This window comes from Ursus arctos, unplaced genomic scaffold (genome assembly GCF_023065955.2).
Source record: "Ursus arctos isolate Adak ecotype North America unplaced genomic scaffold, UrsArc2.0 scaffold_20, whole genome shotgun sequence".
NCBI lineage: Eukaryota > Metazoa > Chordata > Mammalia > Carnivora > Ursidae > Ursus > Ursus arctos.
The window spans coordinates 21397498-21420327 of record NW_026622875.1 but is presented as its reverse complement, the minus strand read 5'-3'; the positions used below and the strand labels follow the sequence as shown (position 1 = coordinate 21420327).

At 40.9% G+C, this 22830-nt stretch overlaps 2 protein-coding genes across 3 annotated transcripts in view; both read left to right on the top strand.

Moving 5' to 3' along the window:
* Positions 1 to 13886, top strand: part of LOC113254009 (uncharacterized) — a 46789-nt gene extending 32903 nt beyond the window's left edge. The window contains exons 10-11 of the mRNA XM_048216262.2: positions 10432 to 10544; positions 10989 to 13886. Coding sequence (XP_048072219.2) covers positions 10432 to 10544; positions 10989 to 11000 — 125 coding nt within the window. The 3' untranslated portion in view covers positions 11001 to 13886. The remainder of the gene's footprint in view (positions 1 to 10431; positions 10545 to 10988) is intronic.
* A 1957-nt stretch (positions 13887 to 15843) lies between these two features.
* On the top strand, positions 15844 to 22521 carry RNF7 (ring finger protein 7). Of its 2 annotated transcripts, none has more exons than XM_026497161.4 (3): positions 15844 to 16104; positions 19956 to 20003; positions 21569 to 22521. In XM_026497161.4, exons 1-3 carry the CDS (start codon positions 15937 to 15939, stop codon positions 21623 to 21625), a joined length of 273 nt encoding a protein of 90 aa, XP_026352946.1. In that variant the 5' UTR covers positions 15844 to 15936; the 3' UTR covers positions 21626 to 22521. The 2 variants fall into 2 exon arrangements, with proteins under 2 accessions (XP_026352946.1, XP_026352945.1); XM_026497160.4 differs by having other exon boundaries at positions 15845 to 16111.
* Positions 22522 to 22830: the final 309 nt, after the last annotated feature.

The window sequence follows — 22830 nt, the reverse complement described above, 5'->3', positions numbered from 1 at the left end:
TGTCCACATCTACTTACCCCTAAATGCTGTACTGCTCACAGCTTGCTTTACTTTTCTCATTAAATAACTGGCCTGACCTAAGTGACAACCAGGAGCACTGTCTTAAGCCACCTACCCTTGTGTCCATTTGCTCAGTGATTTGCACAGAGTTCAAGAACTTTTATGATGTCATATGTCGTCTTTGACCTAAGCACAGTAGTTTTCTCTTATGCATGGGGGACATGTTCCAAGACCCCCAGTGGATGCCTGAAGCTGCAGATAGGACCAAACCCTATATATACTAGGGTTTTTTTTCCTATGCAAACATACCTACGAGAGTTTAATTTATAAATAGGCACAGTAGGAGATTAACAATAATAACTCGTAGTGAACTGGAATACTTAGGACAGTACACTGTAACAAAAATTATGTGAATGTGGTCTCTCTCTCTCAGATATCTTACTGTACCGTACTCGCTCTTCTTCTTGTGATGATGTACGATGACAAAACCTGCGGGAGGAGACGAAGTGAGGGGAATGACGCAGTAGCATTAGGCTACTATTGACCTGCTGATGATTCCTCAGAAGGAAGACCATCTGCTTTCTGACCATGAGTAACTGGAGCTGTGGAAAGAGAAAGTGCAGATTAGAGGAGGGCTACTGTAGGAATATTCTCTGAGGACCCTCTCCTAGTCTCTATTCTCCCCCACAACGCAACCTGCAGATATTTCTCCAGACAGCAATTGGAAAACTCAAGCAACATCCCTTATAAGATTCTGACATGCTTGCTGGACCCTCAGAGATTGCTTAAATTGTGATTGACGTTGGGGAGAGCACGAAGGGCCCTTTAAGACCATATAATCCTTTGAAAATGAGAGAATCACATAAGGAATGAGTTATTTATTTAACATTGGCCAACCCTGCCCTCCTCCTTTCATTAATATGCATGACCAGAATTAACGATAGCCATTCTTACTGCTAACAAAGAGAAGATGAGAGAGTGGCATTTAAAATAAAGCTCAATGAAAGACATTGTAAGCACATGTAAACATCCAAATTCAGTGTTTAAAAAGGGGGAAAGAGCGCCTCGGTGGCTCAGTTGGTTAAGCGTCTGCCTTTGGCTCAGGTCACGATCCTGGGACCCTGGGATCGAGCCCCACAACAGGCTCCATGCTCAGCGCGGGGAGGCTGCTTCTCCCTCTTCCTGCCTCTCCCCTTGCTTGTGCTCTCTCTCTGTCAAATAAATAAATAAAATCTTTAAAAATAGTAAATAAATAAATATGGGGAAAGACTTCTGTAAGACTGATGAGTCACAGACCTGTACCCCTGAAACTAATAATACATTACATGTTAATTAATTGAATTTAAATTTTAAAAAGTGGGGAAAGAAGTCTAGGTGCAGTATCTGGCAGGTTACGTGAAGAAAATTAAGTAGTGCAAGCGTTGGCCTTTATCATTTTTTCGATAAAATGACCTTAGAGACATGGCATAGTTTTACATTGCCTTTTTCCCCTCACACTGGCAGTTCTAGAGAGAAGAGTTACAGCATTACTGTCTACTGTGTTGCCATATTTATTCTGAAACCACTGCATTGTCATTTCTTCACAGCCAACCAAATGATCCCAAGATTTTTGAATTATCTCTTCATTTTGGAGAAACAGAACATCTACTTCCTAGTCCATTTGAGTTGAATTCAAATGCAATGGAATTATTCTTTTAAAATGAATTTAAATTGAACTTTAAGCTTAATAAGCTGAAAGCAGGTTATGACTTCATCTGGTTTTCCTTAGCACCGAGGTCACTTTCTCACTATAGGCTGTGGCAGAAGACATTAAAGGCTGCAGGCAGTCTTCGGATCATTACTGTAGTGAGTGCTAATGATGGACAGTCTCAGCTGATTTGACAGAAAATTATTCTCATTGAGTACTTACTTGGAGCTGCAGAATATTGTGCTTGCTTAGTAAATGGTTCAGTTTGCATAAATGGGGAAGATAATGATGAAATAACCACCTGAAAATACAGCTTCTCATTTAAAAAGCATTAAAAAACAATTTCTAGTTCAAGAAAGCGTTTTTCCTCAAATATAGTAGTATATATCATGAGTAGCTTGAATGCATCCACATTTTGAACCAAAATAATTATGGCATGTTTCTGATGGAGCACTTCAGGTTGTTAGTTTGAACGCCAAGAAAGACTCCTCAGCAGGGTTAGCTGGTTGGATTCTATAGGGAAATCTCTTGCCATTTAGCCTTAATGGCATCCTTTTAAACATTAAAAGCAAATAATATCACTGATTATAGAACTAATGTTCTTCTTTTGATTACTTGTGCCTTCTTATCATTTGCAAGTTAACAAGCTAATTTTTTTTTAAAGATTTTATTTATTTATTTGACAGAGATAGAGACAGCCAGCGAGAGAGGGAACACAAGCAGGGGGAGTGGGAGAGGAAGAAGCAGGCTCATAGCAGAGGAGCCTGATGTGGGGCTCGATCCCATAACGCCAAGATCATGCCCTGAGCCGAAGGCAGACGCTTAACCGCTGTGCCACCCAGGCGCCCCAACAAGCTAAATTCTGATCCTAATTCTACTCTAACAGCCTAAAGTCATTTACTTGTCTACCAAGGAATTCTTAACGAACTACCTTTAATGATGGAACAAACACACAGTGAAAGGTTTCTCAGAAACATCAGCAACGTCATTTGTTACCAAAAAACAAAAAGGTTAGCAGAGGGAGAAACTGCTATCTACATCTTATAAGGTTGGTTGTTTTTTTTTTTTAAGATTTTATTTATTTATTTGAGACAGAGTGAGAGCTAGAAAGAGAGAGCACACACACAGGGAGAGGGAGGGAGAGAAGCAGACTCCCCACTGAGCAGGAAGCCTGGGCGCAGAGCTCAATCCCAGGACCTGGGATCACGACCTGAGCTGAAGGCAGATGCTTAACCAACTGAGCCACCCAGGCGCCCCAGGGTTGCTTTTTTACTAATTAAAACAAACAAACAAACAAAAAAACAGAAGACTTCAGGATCATTTCATTTATCCATTCTTATTTATCTGTTTATTTCAACATAAATTTATTAAATGCTACAGAATAAGGCAAAAGGGCCCACAGACCACTGAGCCAAATGCAAACAGGCTCATTAAGTGACCCACCCTGAAATAGCCATAGGCCCTAACTGACCAATTACAACCAGGCACAATTCCTAAGATTACCAAAAAAGGGAAAATTCCATACATTCCCTGCTTCCTCACTCTGCCCTATAACTGTGGTGCCTACCACTGCCTCTTAGCAGACAGTCTCTCCTTTGCTGTCCTGTCCACCACTCCCTTGCAGTGTATTCAGTAAACTTTTATCTCTTTTGTTCTGCCTTGGGTGAATTCTTTCACCACCCATGCTGCCAGCCTGCGGAGCACCCCATATTTGGTGGCCTGCACATCTGATTGGGACACCCCACAAATGCCAGGCCTTGTTCGAGTTGAGCAGTGAATCCCTACTTTCATGGGTCTTACTTCCTAGTGAATGACAGACAGTAAACCAACTATAAAGAGAAATAAAATATATTTTATTGTATATCAGATGGGGATCATACTTAAGGGAAAAATAAAGCAAGAAAAGGAGATAACGCATGTATGTCAGGGGATGGGGAGTTTATTTAGGCTAGCCGGAGAAGGCTGTATTAAGAAGAAACATTTGATCAAAGACCAGAAGATGTGTGGCAGCAAGCCATGTAGATATCTGGGAAAAGAGTGGTCCAGGTAAGCAGAACAGCAAGTGCAAAGGCCTATGGCAGGAGGCTGGCTGGTGTGTTCTAAAAGCAGTATGGAAGCCAGCATGGCTGGAGTGGAGTGAGAAAGAATGGGAGAGGAACAGGACCAAAAAATTCCAAGAAGTAAGCATGGAGGGAAGAGGGACTTCCAGGCAACTATGAGGACTTTAGTTTTTAACTTTACTGAGGTGGAGAGGCATTTGAGATTTTTGAGAGGAGTGACCCAATCTGACCCACATCTTAACAGGATTATTTCAGCTCTAAGTTGAAAATAGATTCGAGGAGAGGTGAGGACAAAAGAAGGAAGACCAGTTGGGGAGTTGTCTCTGGAAAAATTAAACAGAAACTTTCGGCAGACCCAGGACACCCAGCATGGCAGAGAATAAGGGTGATGTAAGAAGCTGAAAAGAAGAGGATTAGGGAAAATTCTACACACTGAACACTTGGGACTCCGCCTCTACCGTGACCAGAGCCACTTTGTCTGCCCTGTTTCTGGAGCCTGATAGCCGTGTAGAAGACTGGGGTATTCTTTTTTTTTTTTTTTTTTTTTTGAGAGAGAGAGAGAGGGAGCACGTGCATGCAAGAGCAGGGGCAGCGGGGGTGGGCAGAGAGAGAGGGAGAGAGAATCTTAAGCAGGCTCCACACACAGCACAGAGCCTGACACAGGGCTTGATCTCATGACCCTGAGACCATGACCTGAGCCAAAATCAAGAGTCGGATGCTTGGGGCACCTGGGTGGCACAGCGGTTAAGCATCTGCCTTCGGCTCGGGGCGTGATCCCGGCGTTATGGGATCGAGCCCCACATCAGGCTCTTCTGCTATGAGCCTGCTTCTTCCTCTCCCACTCCCCCTGCTTGTGTTCCCTCTCTCGCTGGCTGTCTCTATCTCTGTCAAATAAATAAATAAAATCTTAAAAAAAAAAAAAAGAGTTGCTTAACTGACTGAGCGATCCAGGTGCCTGTGGGGTATTCTTTGATAGACGGAATAGCCCCAGAGAAAGGAACAACAGGTGCTGACTCATGGCCATGCCCTCATCATTCAAAAAAGCCCAGCAGGTAAGCAAGCCCTGCTCATACAGAAGAGCTTCCCATCAGTGTTTGGATGCCTCATGCTTCACTGTGAACGGAAATCTGAGAACTTCCCCCCGTAAAACAGAAGATAATGCTTCTGTGAAACAAGAACAGGATGTTATGAAAAAAGAATAATTGGGAAAATAAGAAAAAGTTCTTCGCAAATAAAAATGATAGCCAAAATAAAAATTTCAAAACAAATGTTAAAAGATGAAGTCAAGCAAGTCTTTAAAAAGTAGAACAAAAAATTGATGAGAATATATATAGAGGATCAGTCTGTGGACACCAGCATTTATTTAACTCATAGTTCAGAAAGAGAGAAGAAAGAAAAGTGGGGAGAGGGCATTATCAAATAATTATCAAATAAATCAAGAACTTTCCCTGAACCAACAGACATAAATCTGCATATCGAAAGAGTCCATTGAGTGCCCAGCAACAGTGAATGATAAAAGTTATATCACCATGGCATTTAGAACACTAGGAACAAAAGGGAGATAAATACTGTGTATTCCATTGGAAGGACTGAGAATCAGAATGACATCAGACTTCTAACTGGAAGCTAGAAACTATGGGGCACTGACATGACAACTCTGTGAGAACTCTATACATTCCCAACTCCTAACCAAGTATGACGATAAAGTAAAGATGTTTCTAGCACACAAGAACTCAAACTGGGCCTCCTCTGTTTCCTAGGAAGCTCCCAGAGAACACACTTGAGCAAAATGAGAGGGAACCACAAAGATGAAGAATGCGGAATCCAGAAATCAGGAGAATCAATATAGGAAAGTAGAAAAGGAAATCCCAGATGATGGTTGAGGGCCAGAACTAGTCCAAATTGGAGCCGAAAAATAGAAGACTTTGGGAAGGAGGAATACCGCAGTAAAAACTGAATAGAGCGTTGGAAATACTTAAGTATTTTGCAAGAAATATGGGTATATGACAAATAAAAGAAATTGGGGGAAATACTTAGAATAGGTACACAGAAAACAATGCAAAGGAAAAATTGAGACAATTATTAACTCAAACAGAAGAAAATTATATAAGTGGGGTACCTGGCTGGGTCAGTCAGCAGTGTGTGTGACTCCTGATGTTGGGGTTGTACATTCAAGTTGGGTGTAAAGATTACTTAAAATAAAATCAGAGGATTTGAAATAAGGCAGTAAATCTCATGAAAAACACCTGAGTGAGTTAAAAGTGGTTGTCTCTGGAGAAGAAGACTGGGGGTGTCGAGGGGAAAGGCAAGGTTCTGTTGTTTTTCATTATGAACTTTTTAGCTCTATTTAATTTTTTAGCTATATGTACGCATTACTTTGTTTATATTTTTAGAGAATTGAAAAGTGGACCGCTTTCTACCATGTGATTCTTTGTTATATAATTCCATGTCAATATCTAACACTACCTCTCTTTTTCAGATTTTATTTATTTGAGAGAGAGAGGGCACTCGCGCAAGCACGAGTTGGGGGAGGGGCAGAGGGACAAGCAGACTCCCCACTGAGTGCAGAACCTGACTTGGGGATCGATCCCAGTGCCCCAAGATCATGACCTGAGCTGAAGTCAGACGCTGAACTGACTGAGCCACCCAGGCAGCCCAGTATCTAATACTATCTTTAATCACCTCAGCTTCCACTAAGGAGTTGGAGGCCTCACACACTATATAGAACCTTGATGAATGGCTAGAGTTTTATAAAGAGATAAAAAGGATGACCAAAAGTGTGGTGTTCAGGGAATGTGACAGTCTTTTGTGGGTGTGGCTGTCTCGTGAATCCTCTGAGACCTCAAGCTGGCCCCCATACCACACTGCTGGCCCCATTTGAAGTGGTTTCCAGCCCCCAACACTCCTCACAGCCTGAGCCATGCATCTCCCTCCTGACCTTCACACTGGTCAAGACGTTGGGCCTTGTTTTCTTTTTTTTTTTTTTTTTTTTTAAGATTTTATTTATTTATTCGACAGAGATAGAGACAGCCAGCGAGAGAGGGAACACAAGCAGGGGGAGTGGGAGAGGAAGAAGCAGGCTCATAGCGGAGGAGCCTGATGTGGGGCTCGATCCCATAACGCCGGGATCACGCCCTGAGCCGAAGGCAGACGCTTAACCGCTGTGCCACCCAGGTGCCCCATGGGCCTTGTTTTCTTATTGAAACTCCTGTCTTCCTCTACGTTTGAGCCTGTCTTCTTTTTTTCAACCCTGAGGTTTGTTTTTCTCCCTGACGATGATTTCTTCCTATTTGCTATTAAATTCTGCATCAGTTAGAGATGATATTTGGCTGCATGGAATAGGACCAGCTATAGTGGCTTAATCAGGAAGAGGAAGACAGAGTGGGTACAGACACGCCCCAACATCATTCCTTTCTCTTTCTCCACTGTCAGCCTCAGCAGGTGGTTTTATCCTCATAGCTGTAAGGTGGCTGCTTCACTGAGAGCCTCCCATCTCCATTCCAGACCAGAAGAAGGAGGAAGGGACGAGGAGGAAGTACTGGTACCTGTATGAGGAAATGGCAGAAGTCCCCAGCATACTTATGCTCATTTCCAGTTGGTCAGAAGCATGTCACATGCCCATCCCTAATTTTTAGCTGAGCACATTGCTGCCCTAAGAAAAATCTGAGCTCTGTTAGAAAATAAGCTCAGAAAAGTTATTAGTCAGGAAACTTGAAGTATTTGCCTCAAGCTCCTTTAGATGATGATTGATAGGTCAGCTGGTCTACACTAGACCTGGTCAAAGGCCTTTGAACGCAGTGACCCCTCCGGAGTGGCCCAAGTGAGACACCAGGGTCTTTATTAGACATTCCACGTGGCCCCTCAAGTCACCTAGCAGGCCTACATCTGTAAAACCTGCTGCTCTGTAAGGAACCATGGAAGACACTGGGCCGAAATTAGACCCAGGAAACATGAGTGCCTCTCAATCTAGGCACACCCCTGGGAGATGATTGCCTTAGATTTTATTATGGCCCAGCCCCACCCTGAAGTATCAGAGCAATGTTCTCCCTACCACCACACCTTTTTTTGTGATGACCCACAGGATGGAATGTCCCATAGGATAGAATGACCACACCAAGTACCAATAAGCACTGCTCACCAAAGGAAAACATCCAAATAGGACGCTGATGTTGCTTACCTTCCAGGCACATATGTACCACCAAAGCAAGCCCTCAGTGACACGGTTTCTGGCCCTTTATAAGTCCTGAAATTAAAAACTATATTGTCTTATACCTCCAGGTCCCTTGTCCATATTCATCCACCTTCCCCTCCACTACCCTTTACTGTGCCCGGCCTGATTTGTTCCCACACCCTGACAGCCATTTTCATGTTTCAACCTCAGTTGACCCTCTGGAGGGTCATGCAGTACTATTTTTAAGTACTTATTTTTAAGTACTTATTTATAGTACATACAGTACTATTTTTAAGGTTCTTATTTTTCCTCTCGACCATATTTCCTACCTACCTTTCTGCTTCTGGCCTCTTCCTGGTGTATCCTGACCTCCAGAAACTACAGCTTGCAGGGCCACAGAGGCCCTACAAAAAGGATCCGGACATCTGGCTAGATGAGAAACAAAAAGGGGGAGAAGGGCAGGCGCCATGGGAAATACCAGAAGGATGGGTTGACACAGGCTCTCCAAGTGGCATGCTAGGTATTTAAGTCTTATTATTCTGACCCCAATTTTGATGTGTGGGAGTCGGTTTTTCCACACACCACCAAGCAATTCCCGAATACTAGCTGGGTGGCCTACAGTTCAACTCAATTCTGACCCTACCTGCCTGGAGATTAGCACCAGATTCCACAGGTTAAGGGCTCAGTCCCACAAGACTGTCCCCTCCCCACCGCCACCACTTCAGACATCAGTAGCAAGTCCAGATTGTTGTGTGGGCTTTCTGACTGACTGGCTATAAATCTGAGGTTCTCATGACCCACTCCTTGGGTTTGATTAATTGGCTAGAATAGCTAATATGACTCAGGAAACCAGTTTATTCACTAGATTGCTGGGTTATTACAAAGGATATTAAAGGATACAAATCAATAGCCAGGTGAAGAGATACAGAGGGCGAGGTCTTGAACAAAGCAGCTCTGTCCTCATGGAGTTTGGAGCCCAACATGGTGGCACATGGAAGCATTCTGGTTTCCCAACCTGGAAGCTCTTTGAATCCTGTCCTTTGGATTTTTATTACATAGGCATGATTGATTAAATCATTGGCCATTGGTGATTGATTCAACCTCTGGCCCCTTTCCCCTCCCAGGAGAATCAGGAGTTAAGACTGACAGTTCTAACCCTCCATTTATGCTTGGTTCCCCTGGCAACCAGACCCATCCTCAGGTGCTGTCCAAAAGTCTCCTCATTAACATAAACTCAGGTGTGGTGGAAAGGGGCTCCTTATGAATTACAAGGTACCCATTTCAACCTTTATGGCTCTAAGGCATTTTCAGGAGCTGAGAACAAGGGATCCAGTATAGTTAACAGGGAGTGTTATATTAGCATCAAGTGTACAATATAGTGATTGAACAATTGTGTATCTTACTCAGTGCTCATCGTGCTAAATGTACTCTTTAATCACCATCACCTACTTTACCCATCCCCCCACACACCTAAGAAACCAAGAGATGCACCCATTTCTCTTATTGTTCAGGAAATGCCAAAGGTTTTGGGGGCCGTGAACCATGAACAAAGACCAAATATATATGAGAAATCTGAATAATCTAAATGTATATTTCTTATAAATCACAATATTGCTGGTCTTTATAGGAAAATCAGTGAGAAATCTTGGTTTCGAGTGATACAAGACCAACTCAAACTGATCTAAGCACACACACACAAAATTGTTGCCCCATATAACTAGAAGTCCAGGGGTGGTTCTAGGCACAGGTCCAGCTGGATTTAGGGGTTCAAGTAATACTACCTACCTTCATCTCCTGGAAGTTCTGCTTGTGTTGACTTTATTCTCAGGCAGGTTCTTCCTACAAAGTAGCATTTTGGGCAGCACTGACCATAAGTTTACATTGTACCCATTTAATCTCAAGAAAGAGTCTTTCTGCTGATTTCACTGGACCATCACGAGTCACACCTATTAACCATTCACTGTGCCAGGGAGAATAAATCCACTAATTGGCCAGATCTGTGTTATGTGCCCATCTACCCCTGGAGGACAGGGGAGGGGAACCCCAAAGTAAACCCAAGATTCTGTTCCAGAAAGAAGCTAAAATGCAAGCTGGACAAGCAAAACCAAGAGAGGTCCACCAAACATGAAGAGCCAATAAACTATTAGAGGTGATGAATGACAAGATCAGACTTTCACTTTCAGATGATTAATCTGGAAGTAGATTCCAGGATGAATTTGGGGGTGGGGAAGTCTGAAGCTAGAAAGACCAGTTGGAAGGCTACTACAATTATCCAGGTAAACGTATGATAGTAGGAATGGAAAAGAAAGGACTAGAGTGAGAAGTTACTACAGAAGTAAATTGTTATGGATCACTCACATCAAGAAGATATAAGGAAAAGGTATTAGGTGAGAGGAAGATTGCCCCATTAATAAAAATGTGGGAGAATGCCCCTCTCAGAAGCTAAGACCCAATCCATCAAATGGAGTTGTGAGAGATCCTGCCTATTTACTATTATGTTCTTCCTCTTTCAGGTAAACTCCCAGTCTTAAAAATTATAATCACTCCTCAAGTCTCTTCAGACATCTTCAGATCTGTTTGGAAAAATAGCAAGAAATCTAGTATTACCCATAAAAAGAAGAAAGAGGTATGCTCTTGGATGTCTGTGTCTGCGAGTTACAGCCACCAGGGGATCAGGTGTGTGGAGCCTGGGTACTACACTGGGGTAGATGCTACCCTCAGCAGATGTTGCACTTGATAAAATCATGAGCATTTTGGTTCTAGGTAACAGTATCCTAAACCATCAGTCCATTCTGATGGATGATGATTGTACCAAAGGACAAGTAGTAGGATTCCCTCAAATGTTAGTGCAAACCTTGCCTCCTGTCTTCAGCTTTCCCACTTCCTCCCCAAATCCTGGTTCCTGTTAGCTTATTGTGGGTTTGAAATGGTGAATTTAACTAAACTATTTATGAAACATGTGGGATCTATTAGGTAGGTAATGCTTTACATATGTTTACTCTCTGTTGTATGAAGTTGAACTTCCTTTTTTCTTTTTATAATTTATGATTTTTTGTTCATTATTTCACAGGTTAAAAACTGAATGTGGATGCCATTTATCTTTATGGATGCTATCTATTACCATGGCCAACCGGACATGTGTAAAAAGATATTGCTTGTTCTATAATAATAGTTTTCACTGGAACCAAGCCCCTTTCAAGTTCTAAAATTTGATGACTAATTTATGTAAGTTCAAAGTAGTGTTAATCCTATTATGCTTGTCATTTTCTAAAATGAGGGTTTCAGAAGCTGGCCTTAGTAAATACAGGTAGGATTCTTCTCTGGTGCTTCTCACGTGCATGTGAAATTTATAACTTGAAGGAAGTCACGATCTTTATCTAAGAAAGAAAGAATTTTCTTTTGTAAGTGTATCTATAGTTGGGAACAATAGGCATATTTGGAAATAATCACTTCCTGAAAGACAACATCCCCCCAAATGGGGATCTTCCCCAAATGAGGTAATTTCTAATCACTTTAACCGCCCCCCCCCCCCAATGAAGATGTCTGCTCCATGGGAAAGAGAAGAGGTGTGATTGACCAACGTACGGATGATAAATTGGATTAGTTGAAAGTTATATAGCATGACAATATGATGCAGGGATGAAAAGTGTGGACTGGGGAATGAAGTGGACTGGAATTCTCGGTGGAAAACTGCTGCTTTCCAGTTGTGTGACATTGGCCAAGTGAGGCTTCACTGAGCCTCAGTTTTTCCTGATAAGATACAGATAAGAATAGCACCTGTCTCATTTGGTGAGCTCTGAATGAGATGACACATGTCAATTTTTGAACAATACTTGTTTCATAGTACGTGCTCAAATATAAATATTAGTGGCAGTTATTGTTGATGTTAGAATTGAATGATTCCAGTTATTTCACTTGGAAAAGCTACACAAGAAAAATAAAAAAGAAGAAAAACAGACTTAAGACCTTTCCATTTCGAAGGAAAAAACAAAACAAAACAAAAAACCCACACAAAAAGCAAGTCTGGTGGGGCGCCTGGCTGGCTCAGTTGGTAGAGCATATGACTCTTGATCTCAGGGTTGTGAGTTCAAGCCCCACACTGGGTGTGGAGCCTACTCAAAATAAAAAATAGAGAAAGAAAGAAATGAATGCACATAAAAAAAGGCAAGACTTATTCAACTATGTACAAATCAAGTTCTGGCAAGTCTGTGGAACCAAACTATGTGAAGGTGAGGATGTTTATAGTCAATTATGTTCACCATTAAATATCTTAGCATCTAGCTAGGAAGATAAGATCCTCATATGTTAAAAGTAAGTAATAACAGAGTGTGAGAGTTGAAATAATATAACAGATCTTCAGAACTTCTATATCCGGTATATGAGGCCTCCTAAGAAATTGTACCTGCTTTAAAAAAAAAAGCGATTTTCAAATTTGCCACTGACATCCACTGGGTGGGAGTATAAGATCTGTGTGCCTCTTTAGAAGTCTTTTTTTTTTTTTTTTTTTAAGATTTTATTTATTTGAGAGAGAGAGAGCATGGGGGGGTGGCGGGGAGGCAGAGGGAGAGGGAGAAGCAGACCCCCTGCCGAGCAGGGAGCCTGATGCGGGGCTTGATCCCAGGACTCTGGGATCATGATCTGAGCCAAAGGCAGATGCTTAACCATCTGAGCCACCCAGGCGCCCCTTGAATTCTTTTGACATTGTCCATCAAAATGAAAAATATATAACTTTTGACCTAGTTATTCTAGAAATATATTTTACAAAGATGCTCTCAAACATGTGTAAGGAAATATTTATAATGATGTTTAATGTATCATTGTTTATTATACATTAGAAATAGTTTAATGTCTCTCAAAGGATTTTCAGAGAAATAAATCACAGGAAATGTATGTGGTGGAATACCATGCAGCCATCAAGAATAATGTGGATAAGGAAGTGCTTATGTGAAAAGCTGTCCCACTCATACTGTTAAACAAAAAGAGCAGGCTAGAGGGGCACCTGGCTGGCTCAGTGAGTGGAGCATCCAACTCTTGACCTCAGGGTTGTGAGTTTGAGCCCCCTGTTGGATGTGGAGATTACTTAAAAAAAATATTTTTTAAAAAAGCAGGCTAGAGAATAATATGTGTAAAAAACTCATATGAAAAATGAATTGATGTGATATGAGCCAGCGATCCCACTTCTGGGTATATACCCAAAAGAATGAAAGCAGAATTATGAAGAGATATTGTATATTCATGTTCATAGTGGCATTATTCACAGTAGTCAAAAGGTGCATGCAACCCGGATATCCATTGACAGATGCATGGATCAGCAAAATGTGGTCTATCCATACAGTGCAATATTATTTTGCCTTAAAAAGGAAGGAAATTCTGACACATGCTGCAACATGGATGAACCTTCAAGACATTGTGCTAAAGTGAAATAAGCCAGTCACAAAAAGACAAATACTGTATGATTCTACTTACATGAGGTACATAGGGTAATCAGACTCAGAAACAAAGAATGCTGGTTGCCGGTGGAAGAAGGGGAGATAGAAAGTTGTTTAAGGAGTATAGTTTTGGTTTTGGAAGATGAAAAAGTTTTGGAAAGTGTTTGTATAACAGTGTAAATGTCCTGGAGCACCTGGGTGGCTTGGTGGGTTAGGCGTCTGACTCTTGATCTCAGCTCAAGTCTTGATCTCAGGGTCATGAGTTCATTCCCTGCATTGGGCTCCATGCTGGGTGTGGAGTCTACTTTAAAACAAAACAAAACAAAACAAAAACAACATAAATGTACTTAAGAGTACTGAACTCTATACTTAAAATGGTGGCAAACTTCATTCTGTATATTTATCTCAATTAAAAATTTTCTGGGGCACCTGACTAGCTCAGTTGGTAGAGTGTGTGACTCTTGGTCTCAGGGTTGTGAGTTCAAGCCCCACTTTGGGTGTAGAGATTACTTAAAAGTAAAATATTTTTTTAATTTTAATGAGTTGTATTATGTGTCTGTACATATGTAGGAATTTCTGGAGAGTCTATTAACAGCACTTGTTTTTTTTTCATTGTATACTCATTTTACTATTTTAAAATTTTTATCATTTATGAGCTGTCAATTTTAAAAACTTGAAATTGTTCCATAAACATCAGTAACAGCACTTTTTGCTTACTATGTGACCCAGTGCCAAAAGAGTGGAAGAAACACAGTAAGTGCTGTGATTTCCTGGGAGTACATGAATATATGTTGGCAGAGAGCAAAGATGAGTAAGATTTCTCTAAGTGCAGAGAGCAATCCAGCTGGAGCAGGTAGGGGAAGTTCTGTCCAGTTTCAGAGATGTTAAAGTGTGAAAGAAAAGAGGCCATCCTCTCGGCTTTCATCCTCTCATCTGACTTTCTCTTCTTTTCTCTTTCAAACTGGCCGGTTCCCAACAACTTAGTGCATTTTATCCTCATCTGATTCCGGCCTTCCTCCTTCGTTAGATATCTCGCATTTAGAACCATCTCTAGTCAGATGTGTGGTCGTTTAATATGAACAGAACATGTTCATCTGGGTTTGTTTATAGGCATTTTTATCTGGCTCATAAAGTTAGTGTGGTGAGATTAACATCTGCCATCACCACTACTGCTCTGCTCTGGCTGACAGCTTGGAGAGGTGTGCTCTCTTCACTCATATCCTGGCCTTGAGGGCCTCCCATCTCCCCCCAGTTCAAACTTGACTTCTTCTATGATGCTTTTCCTCGTGGCATCAGTCCTCAGGGATATCTCTGTCCCTCACATCATTTAATATTTCACTCAACAAGCAGCACGCATAGCATCTGGCCAAATGTGACCCTGTGTCCATATTTCTATTTTTACATATTTATGCATCCTTGTGTCCTCTGCCCGACTGCTGGAGTTTGGTTAGCCTCCGTCCAGACACAAGGCCTGGCATGAGGGGACCAGGGGAGACTGAGAGGCCCAGTAAGAAGACGTTGGAGGCTTGGAATCCCAAACCCGACACTACAGGTGTCCACCACTAGGTGGTGGTGGTCATCAGTCATCTCCTTAGGCATTCTGTGCCTCAACTTTCTTATCTTTCAAAATGAAGATGTTGTCTGCTTGGCTTGAGAAAACAGTAGAACATGACCCCAGGCTAGCAATAGAAGAACCCAAGTTTCATAATTGTCACCTTCACGTAATAGCGGTGTTACTTGTACATATAAAAGGAGGAGGTTAACCTACATCAGGTTCTCAGAGCATGGGCCCCAGAGTTCTTGGCATCCTTTCAGGGTACCAACAGGTCAAAACTATTTGCATGCCAATATTCAGAGCTATTTCCCTCTTTTCACTCTTTAGGAGTGTACAGTGGAGTTTTCCAGAAGCTACATTGTATGTGGCACCATTGCTCTAATAACTTGTGATCAGTTTATTACTGTTACTTTAAATCTTCCCCTCAATTTAAATTGCTTAAAAAGCAAACATAAATCTTACATAAAGACTCTTTAAGGTCCTGTGGTTTTTAAGTATAACGGGGTGCTGAGCCCAAAAAGTTTGAGAACCACTGAACCAGGTTTCTCACAAGACCTGAGGCCAGACGTTTCCTAGATACCGAGGACAAGGTATCTTGTATAAAGACATGGTCCCTGCTCTGATGGGGTTTACATGGGCGGGGAACAGTTATATTCAAGATAATTTGTGAGAGTGTTAAGTTTCTTGGAGGCACACATCAGGACACCTGGTGCCTGCGCAGAGTGCTCCGGGTCGCGGGAGAGGAACACTCAGCAGCGAAGCGTCCAGGCTTCACACCGTAATCGCCCTGAAGGCCCTCTGCGCTCTCGGTTGCCCCAGCGAGCGGAGGTGCAGGGGTGGACAAGCGGTCCGGCGCTAGCGTAAGATGACGTCACTGGGCCGCGCCAGCCAATCGGGGCGGCCCCTGCCGTAGGCGCTGCGGTGTTCCGTGGCCTGCAGGCGGCGCTGTGGCCCGCCGGGCGGCGCCACGGAGCCGCCATAGCCGCCCGCCTCCGCCGACTTAACGTCTCCGCTGCCGGCCCCGCGTCGCCGCCATGGCCGACGTGGAAGACGGCGAGGAACCCTGCGCCCTGTCCTCTCACTCCGGGAGCGCAGGCTCCAAGTCGGGAGGCGACAAAATGTTCTCTCTCAAAAAGTGGAATGCGGTGGCCATGTGGAGCTGGGACGTGGAGTGCGATACGTGCGCCATCTGCAGGGTCCAGGTGATGGGTAAGCGCTGCACGCGAGGCCCGGGCCGCGCTACGGCCTCCGTGAGGCCGACTCTGGGCATGGGGGACGGGGGAGCAAGGCTCGGAGAGACTCGGGTCGCGAGGAGTGGGGGCAGGGGCGCCGGGGGCCAACAGTGCTGCTTCTGGCCTGAGGGCTGCTGCCTCCGCCTGGAGGTCAGCAGGCGCCCGGCGCCGGGAGCTGGTCTTCTCTAGGGAGAGAAACGGGCTGTGAGCAGAGAAATTAAGGTAATTTCAGGTAGTGATGGGTGTGGCCAAGGACATAAAACTGGGTCATTTGATGGCAGCTAGGAGAAACCACTTCGGTTTGTGTGGCCAGCTCCATCCCTAAAAGCAAACCGCAACGGGGTCAGAGTAAAGGCCCTGAATAAGTAGGGCACTTTAATGGTTGTGGTCACCCACCAAAGTGATGCACTGGAGTCCTCTTCCACAAAAAACGACACCCTCAGTTCGCTCCTGAGAGGCGAAGGGAAGAGTGTTCTAGCCACTGCATTTCTGGGTTAGCTACTGCTGTTCCGCAGGCTTTTGAATCTGCCTGCCTCGGGATGGGTCAGATGGCACTCGCTTGTCTTGAAGGGGATACAGTGTGGTTCAAGAATATTTAAGGTTCGCAGGAATTGAAGAATGTAAGCCCTTTATTCAGAAACATAAATTTTCATCTCCTCTGGCCCCTCCCTATCATAGGATGCCATTTCCTGAAGAAGATCCTGCCCTTCTCTGAGTCGGGCCTTTGTGAAGAACCCTCTCGTACAAAATAAAATCTTAACTTCTTCTGTGATATTTCGAATAAATATACTGGACCAAGCGGAAACCTTTCAGAGCAGCTTCATCCTGTTACATTTTATATGCTCTCTGTTTTAAGATCTCAGACCACCTTCAAAAAGAGATGCTATCTAAATGCAAGTTGTATTTCTAAATAGAGCATTTAAAATACTGAGAGAGGATCTTAATGTTTCTTGGGGGTAGGTGGAAAAAGCTGAGGTTCTATAGTTTGAAAACTTTGTGTTTTGCTCAGCAAAATGAGAGAATTGGAGAAAATAAACAGAATTGCTCTCTCAAGGGATGAAATTTAAACCTACCAGAATCAAGATTGATTCTCAATTTACACTCTCTTTGGTAACTACACTCTTTTTTGTTCATCAGGACTTGTTTCAAAGAGGATTTACAAAAATGGGATCCAAATATTTTTTGTTTTTTACCTTTGAAAGAACTTAATTTCAGACATGATCCACTTATTTTGCGTAATTAGGTCTTAAAGTGCCTAGTTTATTGGCCTGCAGTAAATCCCCCTTGCCCCACCCCTTACTTAAACTACAATCATAATTTCCAGTTTGTGTGGCATTGTTAACTTATCCAGGCAACTTAATCTTTTCTTCTTTTGCAAGACAAGCTTTGCTAAATATTTTATTCTCTAAATTTTCTTTAGTTTAAAAAGAAGAGTGTTCCAGAAAGTTTGCTTTGTATTTCTCCCCAAAGAAAAAATTTTAGATTTGTAAGTAGAAATGCAGAATTCAAAGTAATGGTTGAAATCTTGCAACAAATAAACTTTACTGGGTTATTTAGAGTAAGTCAGAGTATGGGCTATAAATATATGGTTCACATTCATATTAACCTTCTAATTATAGCAAGTATTCTGCTACTGTGGATTAATTTTGCAGATTTATAACAGCTGTCCTTTGAGTTCAGAAAAGTATTCTGGACTAGACCTCTGTGTTTTGTTTATGAGGTGTTAAAATCCATTTAGTGGTCAGGTGACAGCAGAAGGAAGTTTGTTTTTCAGACTTCCCAAGCCTTACCCTAGTAGCATCATTCTAAAAGGTGTTACTGTTATGGTATTCCTTAGAAATGTTCTGTTTTAGATCTTAGGAATATCACAAAGAGAATTTTTTTTCTTTTATCTAAAACTTCAGGAATTTTTAGATTTAGGTGGGTTTTGATAATGAGTCTAAATCAAAGCTCAATCAAAATTGTAATCCGAGATTTCTAGATTGTGCAAAAGAGCCCACTTAATTCCATTTCCTTAATATTTTGAATTCATTTCATACACCTAAATGATTTATTATGACTTCTTGATCCAAGATTTGCCTGTCAGCCTGTTCTGATGTGGTTAACACTCTCTTCTTTGGTTTTCGCTCTTTTCCCTTCATTCTGAAAGGGGCAGATGGCATAGTGAACAAATGTTGAAGAAGAGGAAAATAGGTTTGCTAGTTCTGTTGAGTTCTAAAGAGCCAGAGTAACCCTTCTTGGCTATTTATGTTAACTTGGACATTTGACATACCTTTTGGAGTCTTGTTTTCCTAATTTGTGAAAGAGGTAGTTGGGATCACAGACTATAATTCTGTGATTATACAGAACCAGAGCCATGTCCTCACCCTTATATCATGATCCTTATGATATTTAGTTGTTTGCCTGCCTACCTTCCCATTTCCTGGTGAGACCAGGGACCCAGACTCGGTCATTTTGGTGTCCCCAGTGCATAACTCCTTATACAGAGTAGATACTCAGTAATTGTGGGATTGAAGAAAGCCTCAGGAGGCAGTGGTTGTTTTTAATCCACACGGAAGAGGCTAGGGTGGTGTGTTTTTTTAGGGTAAGAGCATGCAGAGAGGAGCAAACAAACGCCTGAGCATAATCCAGTGTAAGAAGAGGAGCAGGCTTCAGCTCTACCGTGTATCTATTTTTACAGAATTCTTTTTCTCCAATTTATGTTAAAAACCTTTTTTTTCTTCTGTTCTGTTGCTTTGAACTTCCTTTTTCCCATCTTGGACTCCTCTTCCAGCTAGTCAATGAACCCATTTTTTTGGTCCCTAAAATATTCTATATTACCTCCTTCATCAAGCAAATAGTAGTACACAGTGAATTTTGAAAACTTCTAGTATATCCTTTAGGTTCCTCTTCCTAGAATTTACTCCCAAGTAAATTATTAAAATACTTTGTCATTGTTGGATAAATGCTTTGGACTCAGACATATTTGTAAAGGGAGCGTTTTGTTTTTCTTTTTTCTTTTTTCTTTTTTTTCAAAGATTTTATTTATTTGAGAGAGAGAGAGCAAGAGAGCACGAGAGCACAAGCAGCGGAGAGGGAGAAGCAGGCTGCCCATTGAGCAGGGAGCCTGATACGGGGCTCCATCCCAGGACCCTGGGATCATGACCTTGAGCCGAAGGCAGACTCTTGACTGACTGGGCCACCCACGCGCCCTAAGGGAGCATTTTCTTAAAATAGAAAAAAGAGAGAGAACCTAGTATTTAAGAGTTCTTTAAAAATTAATTTTAATTTTTATATAGATCATACAGTCACGTAATTCAGAATTTTAAGAAAATATACAATGAAAACTCCTTCCCATTCCATCCGCTCTTTGGTAAACTTTATTATTAGTTACTTGGGTATTCTTCTAGAGTTTCTGTATGTGTGTATAAGCAAATACCAATATATATGCATGGCTTACTTAAAACGGTATCTTGAAACTAAACTGCCCCTAAAGTTGAACTATGTGAGCATGCCCAATCCATATGAACTTCTAATATATAATGGGGTATGGCATATTTTTCTGTAGTGGTTGCATGCACCTTTGGGACATCTTTTCATCAGAGTTTGTAAAAGTAGAGGGTCAGTAACCCTTGTGAAATTGCTCCTGGTCATAAGTAAATGAGTAGAGTGCCTTGTACTTTATTCATCTTTAAACAGTTATGTTCAGATGAGAAATTAATAATATGAGTCTCTTATCTCCATCTCTAACCCTTTGGGCTTTTATTTGACTTTGAAGTGTCTGGGTTTTAAAAGTTGCATTCTGAGCATCAGAATGAGAATTGCTATTTGTTTACTTTTAGATGCCTGCCTTAGATGTCAAGCTGAAAACAAACAAGAGGATTGTGTTGGTATGTTGTAATTTCATTCTCTTGCTTTTTCAACGAAGGTTTTCTCTCAGCGGGGATGTTTGAATTTGCAATTAAGATTGACTTTATCAATACACAAAAATAAACTGTAAAGCAGTGATCCATTATTAATATAAAATGTGTTCTCTAAAGGCCTTAATGGAATTAATCTGCAAGTCCTTTTATTGCCTGTAATTAAGAATTGATTATACATTCTAGGCATGGGCATAGTAAATATTTGATATTCAAAAAAGAAATCACTCTTTTCTATTAAGAAAATTACAAAGTAAGGAATTTGCCAAAATATCACTTAAATTTAACTGTATTATAGGTCAGATCTGGTAGGGTTTTATTCTAATAAAGCACATCAGTTTTCAGTACTCTTATGATACAGTATTTAACTTTTCAACTAACACAGAAAAAATTCTAAGTCTCAAGATTTTTTCCAATATCGTTTGTATATGGAAATCTATTAAATTTTGCTAATCGTCTGGGACTACAAAAGTTGTCTAAGGCTAAACATTTTAAGCAGTTCAGAGGTTTTTATGTCCTAGTTCTTGAGGTCATCAGCTCTAGATTGCTATATATAAAAGCTTTTCTGAAGATGAGAGATTAACTTTGTACTTTGTGTCTGCATGGTTTACATATAGCTTCTTAATGATTTATGCGGTATTTATCAAATCCTGTTTCTTTGTCCTGAAACACTTAGAATGATTTCCCCTTGCTTCCTACTCCCTATAGCTAATTTTCATAAGAAGATGTGGGGTTTTTTCATGTTTTTTTTCTTTTTTTTCCTATTTCTTTCATTGTTTGTTATCGTATAGGTCAAGCAAGGGACAAATAAAGCCCACATTTGAGACTGTATTTCAGATTATGGGTGACTTCCCTTGGTTTAAAAAATATTAACGGAAATTGTGAGGTTCAGGCCACCTTTCTTTGATCACAAAGAGACCTCTCTTTCCAGCCAGCCACTTTGAAAAGTTAATGTGTTTGTCACATGAGGAATTGCACTGTTTATGGATGACTTAACATAGTTCATCACCACTTCCAGAAAATAACTCAGTAGATGTACAGCTGATAATGTTTAGAAGCATGTCATCTATTTATAATAGACTACTATGAACTGAAAACATTTAAAACTCATTATCTTGGTAAATAAAAATCAGGAGGATATTTTTCAATAAAATAAAGCATAGAAGGAAGGTCTCCAGGTCAGTGTATGACTGAGAAGATCTGGGATCTAAGGAAGGCTCAAGTTCTTTAATCTCCTAACTTCAGGAAGACAGCATGTGGAGCTGTGTAGGGACTGGGGGCCACCACATCACCCACAGATTCTAAACAATGATGGAAAGTCCCCTAATCACAGCGCCTCATCTCACTTAAGTGTAATTTATACAGGTAAGTTTTTATTTCTTTATAGATAGAAAAAATATCGACCAATTAGCCATCTTGATTCAAGATTATGAACCGTGATTATTTTTTATAATATAAAATAACCTATGATTTAAGTTCAGTAATTTAAATTAAAATATATAAATCAAATAATCTTTTTTTTCTTCCCCTTTCAGTGGTCTGGGGAGAATGTAATCATTCCTTTCACAACTGCTGCATGTCCCTGTGGGTGAAACAGAACAATCGCTGCCCTCTCTGCCAACAAGATTGGGTGGTCCAAAGAATCGGCAAGTGAGAGTGGTGGAAGGCTTTCTCAGTGCAGTTGTTTGGAGCCCTGGTGGATCTTGCTATCAAGAGCCCTACAAAGGCCAGAACACTCCAGGGAACTAATTCTTCAAATAGGAGGAGATGGCTCTGTGGTCTTTTGGTACTCATCAGAGGCATGATTTAGCATTTTGTTAGTTTTATTTTCAGAAATTCTCTACAATTAAGATAATTTATTCAAGATGGTCTTTCCTACCTCTGTGGTATGTGTCACACACACTGCTTAGAAGTGCTTTAAAGGAGGAGAGAGCTACAAATTGAATGACTTTATAATTTACTTATTGATATCCAAGAGGCTGTGGAAGCAGTTCCATTCGGAAGAGAACTTGTTGCATGCTTATAGTTGATCAGTTAAAAAAAAAAAAAAAAAGACAATATTATAGTAACAAATAAAGTGCAGTTTAAAACCCAACTCTTATCCTTAATTTGTTCCTGATATTTATTTTTGGCTGGGAGGGGGTGGTTCATGAAATCGTTATTTGATATAATGAAAATTTTAAGTTTGGACCAGTGAACAGGGTAAATAAAATTTAACCTTTGGACATATGGAATATCGATTGTCTCTTAGGCTATCATCCTCTGTCTTTGGCTCATCAAGACAACCTAAATCTACACTCACCTCACAGTTCAATCATTGAGCGGTAAAGAACAGAAGTATTTTCAAGTTCTGGCCAGATTATGTTGTAATTAAACTGTGTTTTAGGTGGAATGTTAATGAGGGAAAATGTTTACCACTGTAGCATTGGATCAAAAAGTTTATTTTATTACACGATGTTTTAATAAATGGTTTATTCTTTTTACTTCATTTGAATTGTCATTATTACAATTTTATGCACAACCTTAAAGTTCATATTAATAAACTAATATGTCAAGTGAATGATTTTACTTAACTTGAAAAAATATTCATATACTCTTATTTTGTAATAATAAAACTTAAAGTTTATTACCTGGAAACATTAAGTGTGAGAAAATACTTAAATTTTATTAAACTCACTCACACATAATGGAGGATATTTTGTAACAGTTTATGGACCACCAGTTTTTTTTGTATTTTTCTGTAATAAAGGCCACAGCTATAAATTTTATTTTTATTTATTTTTTAAAGATTTTATTT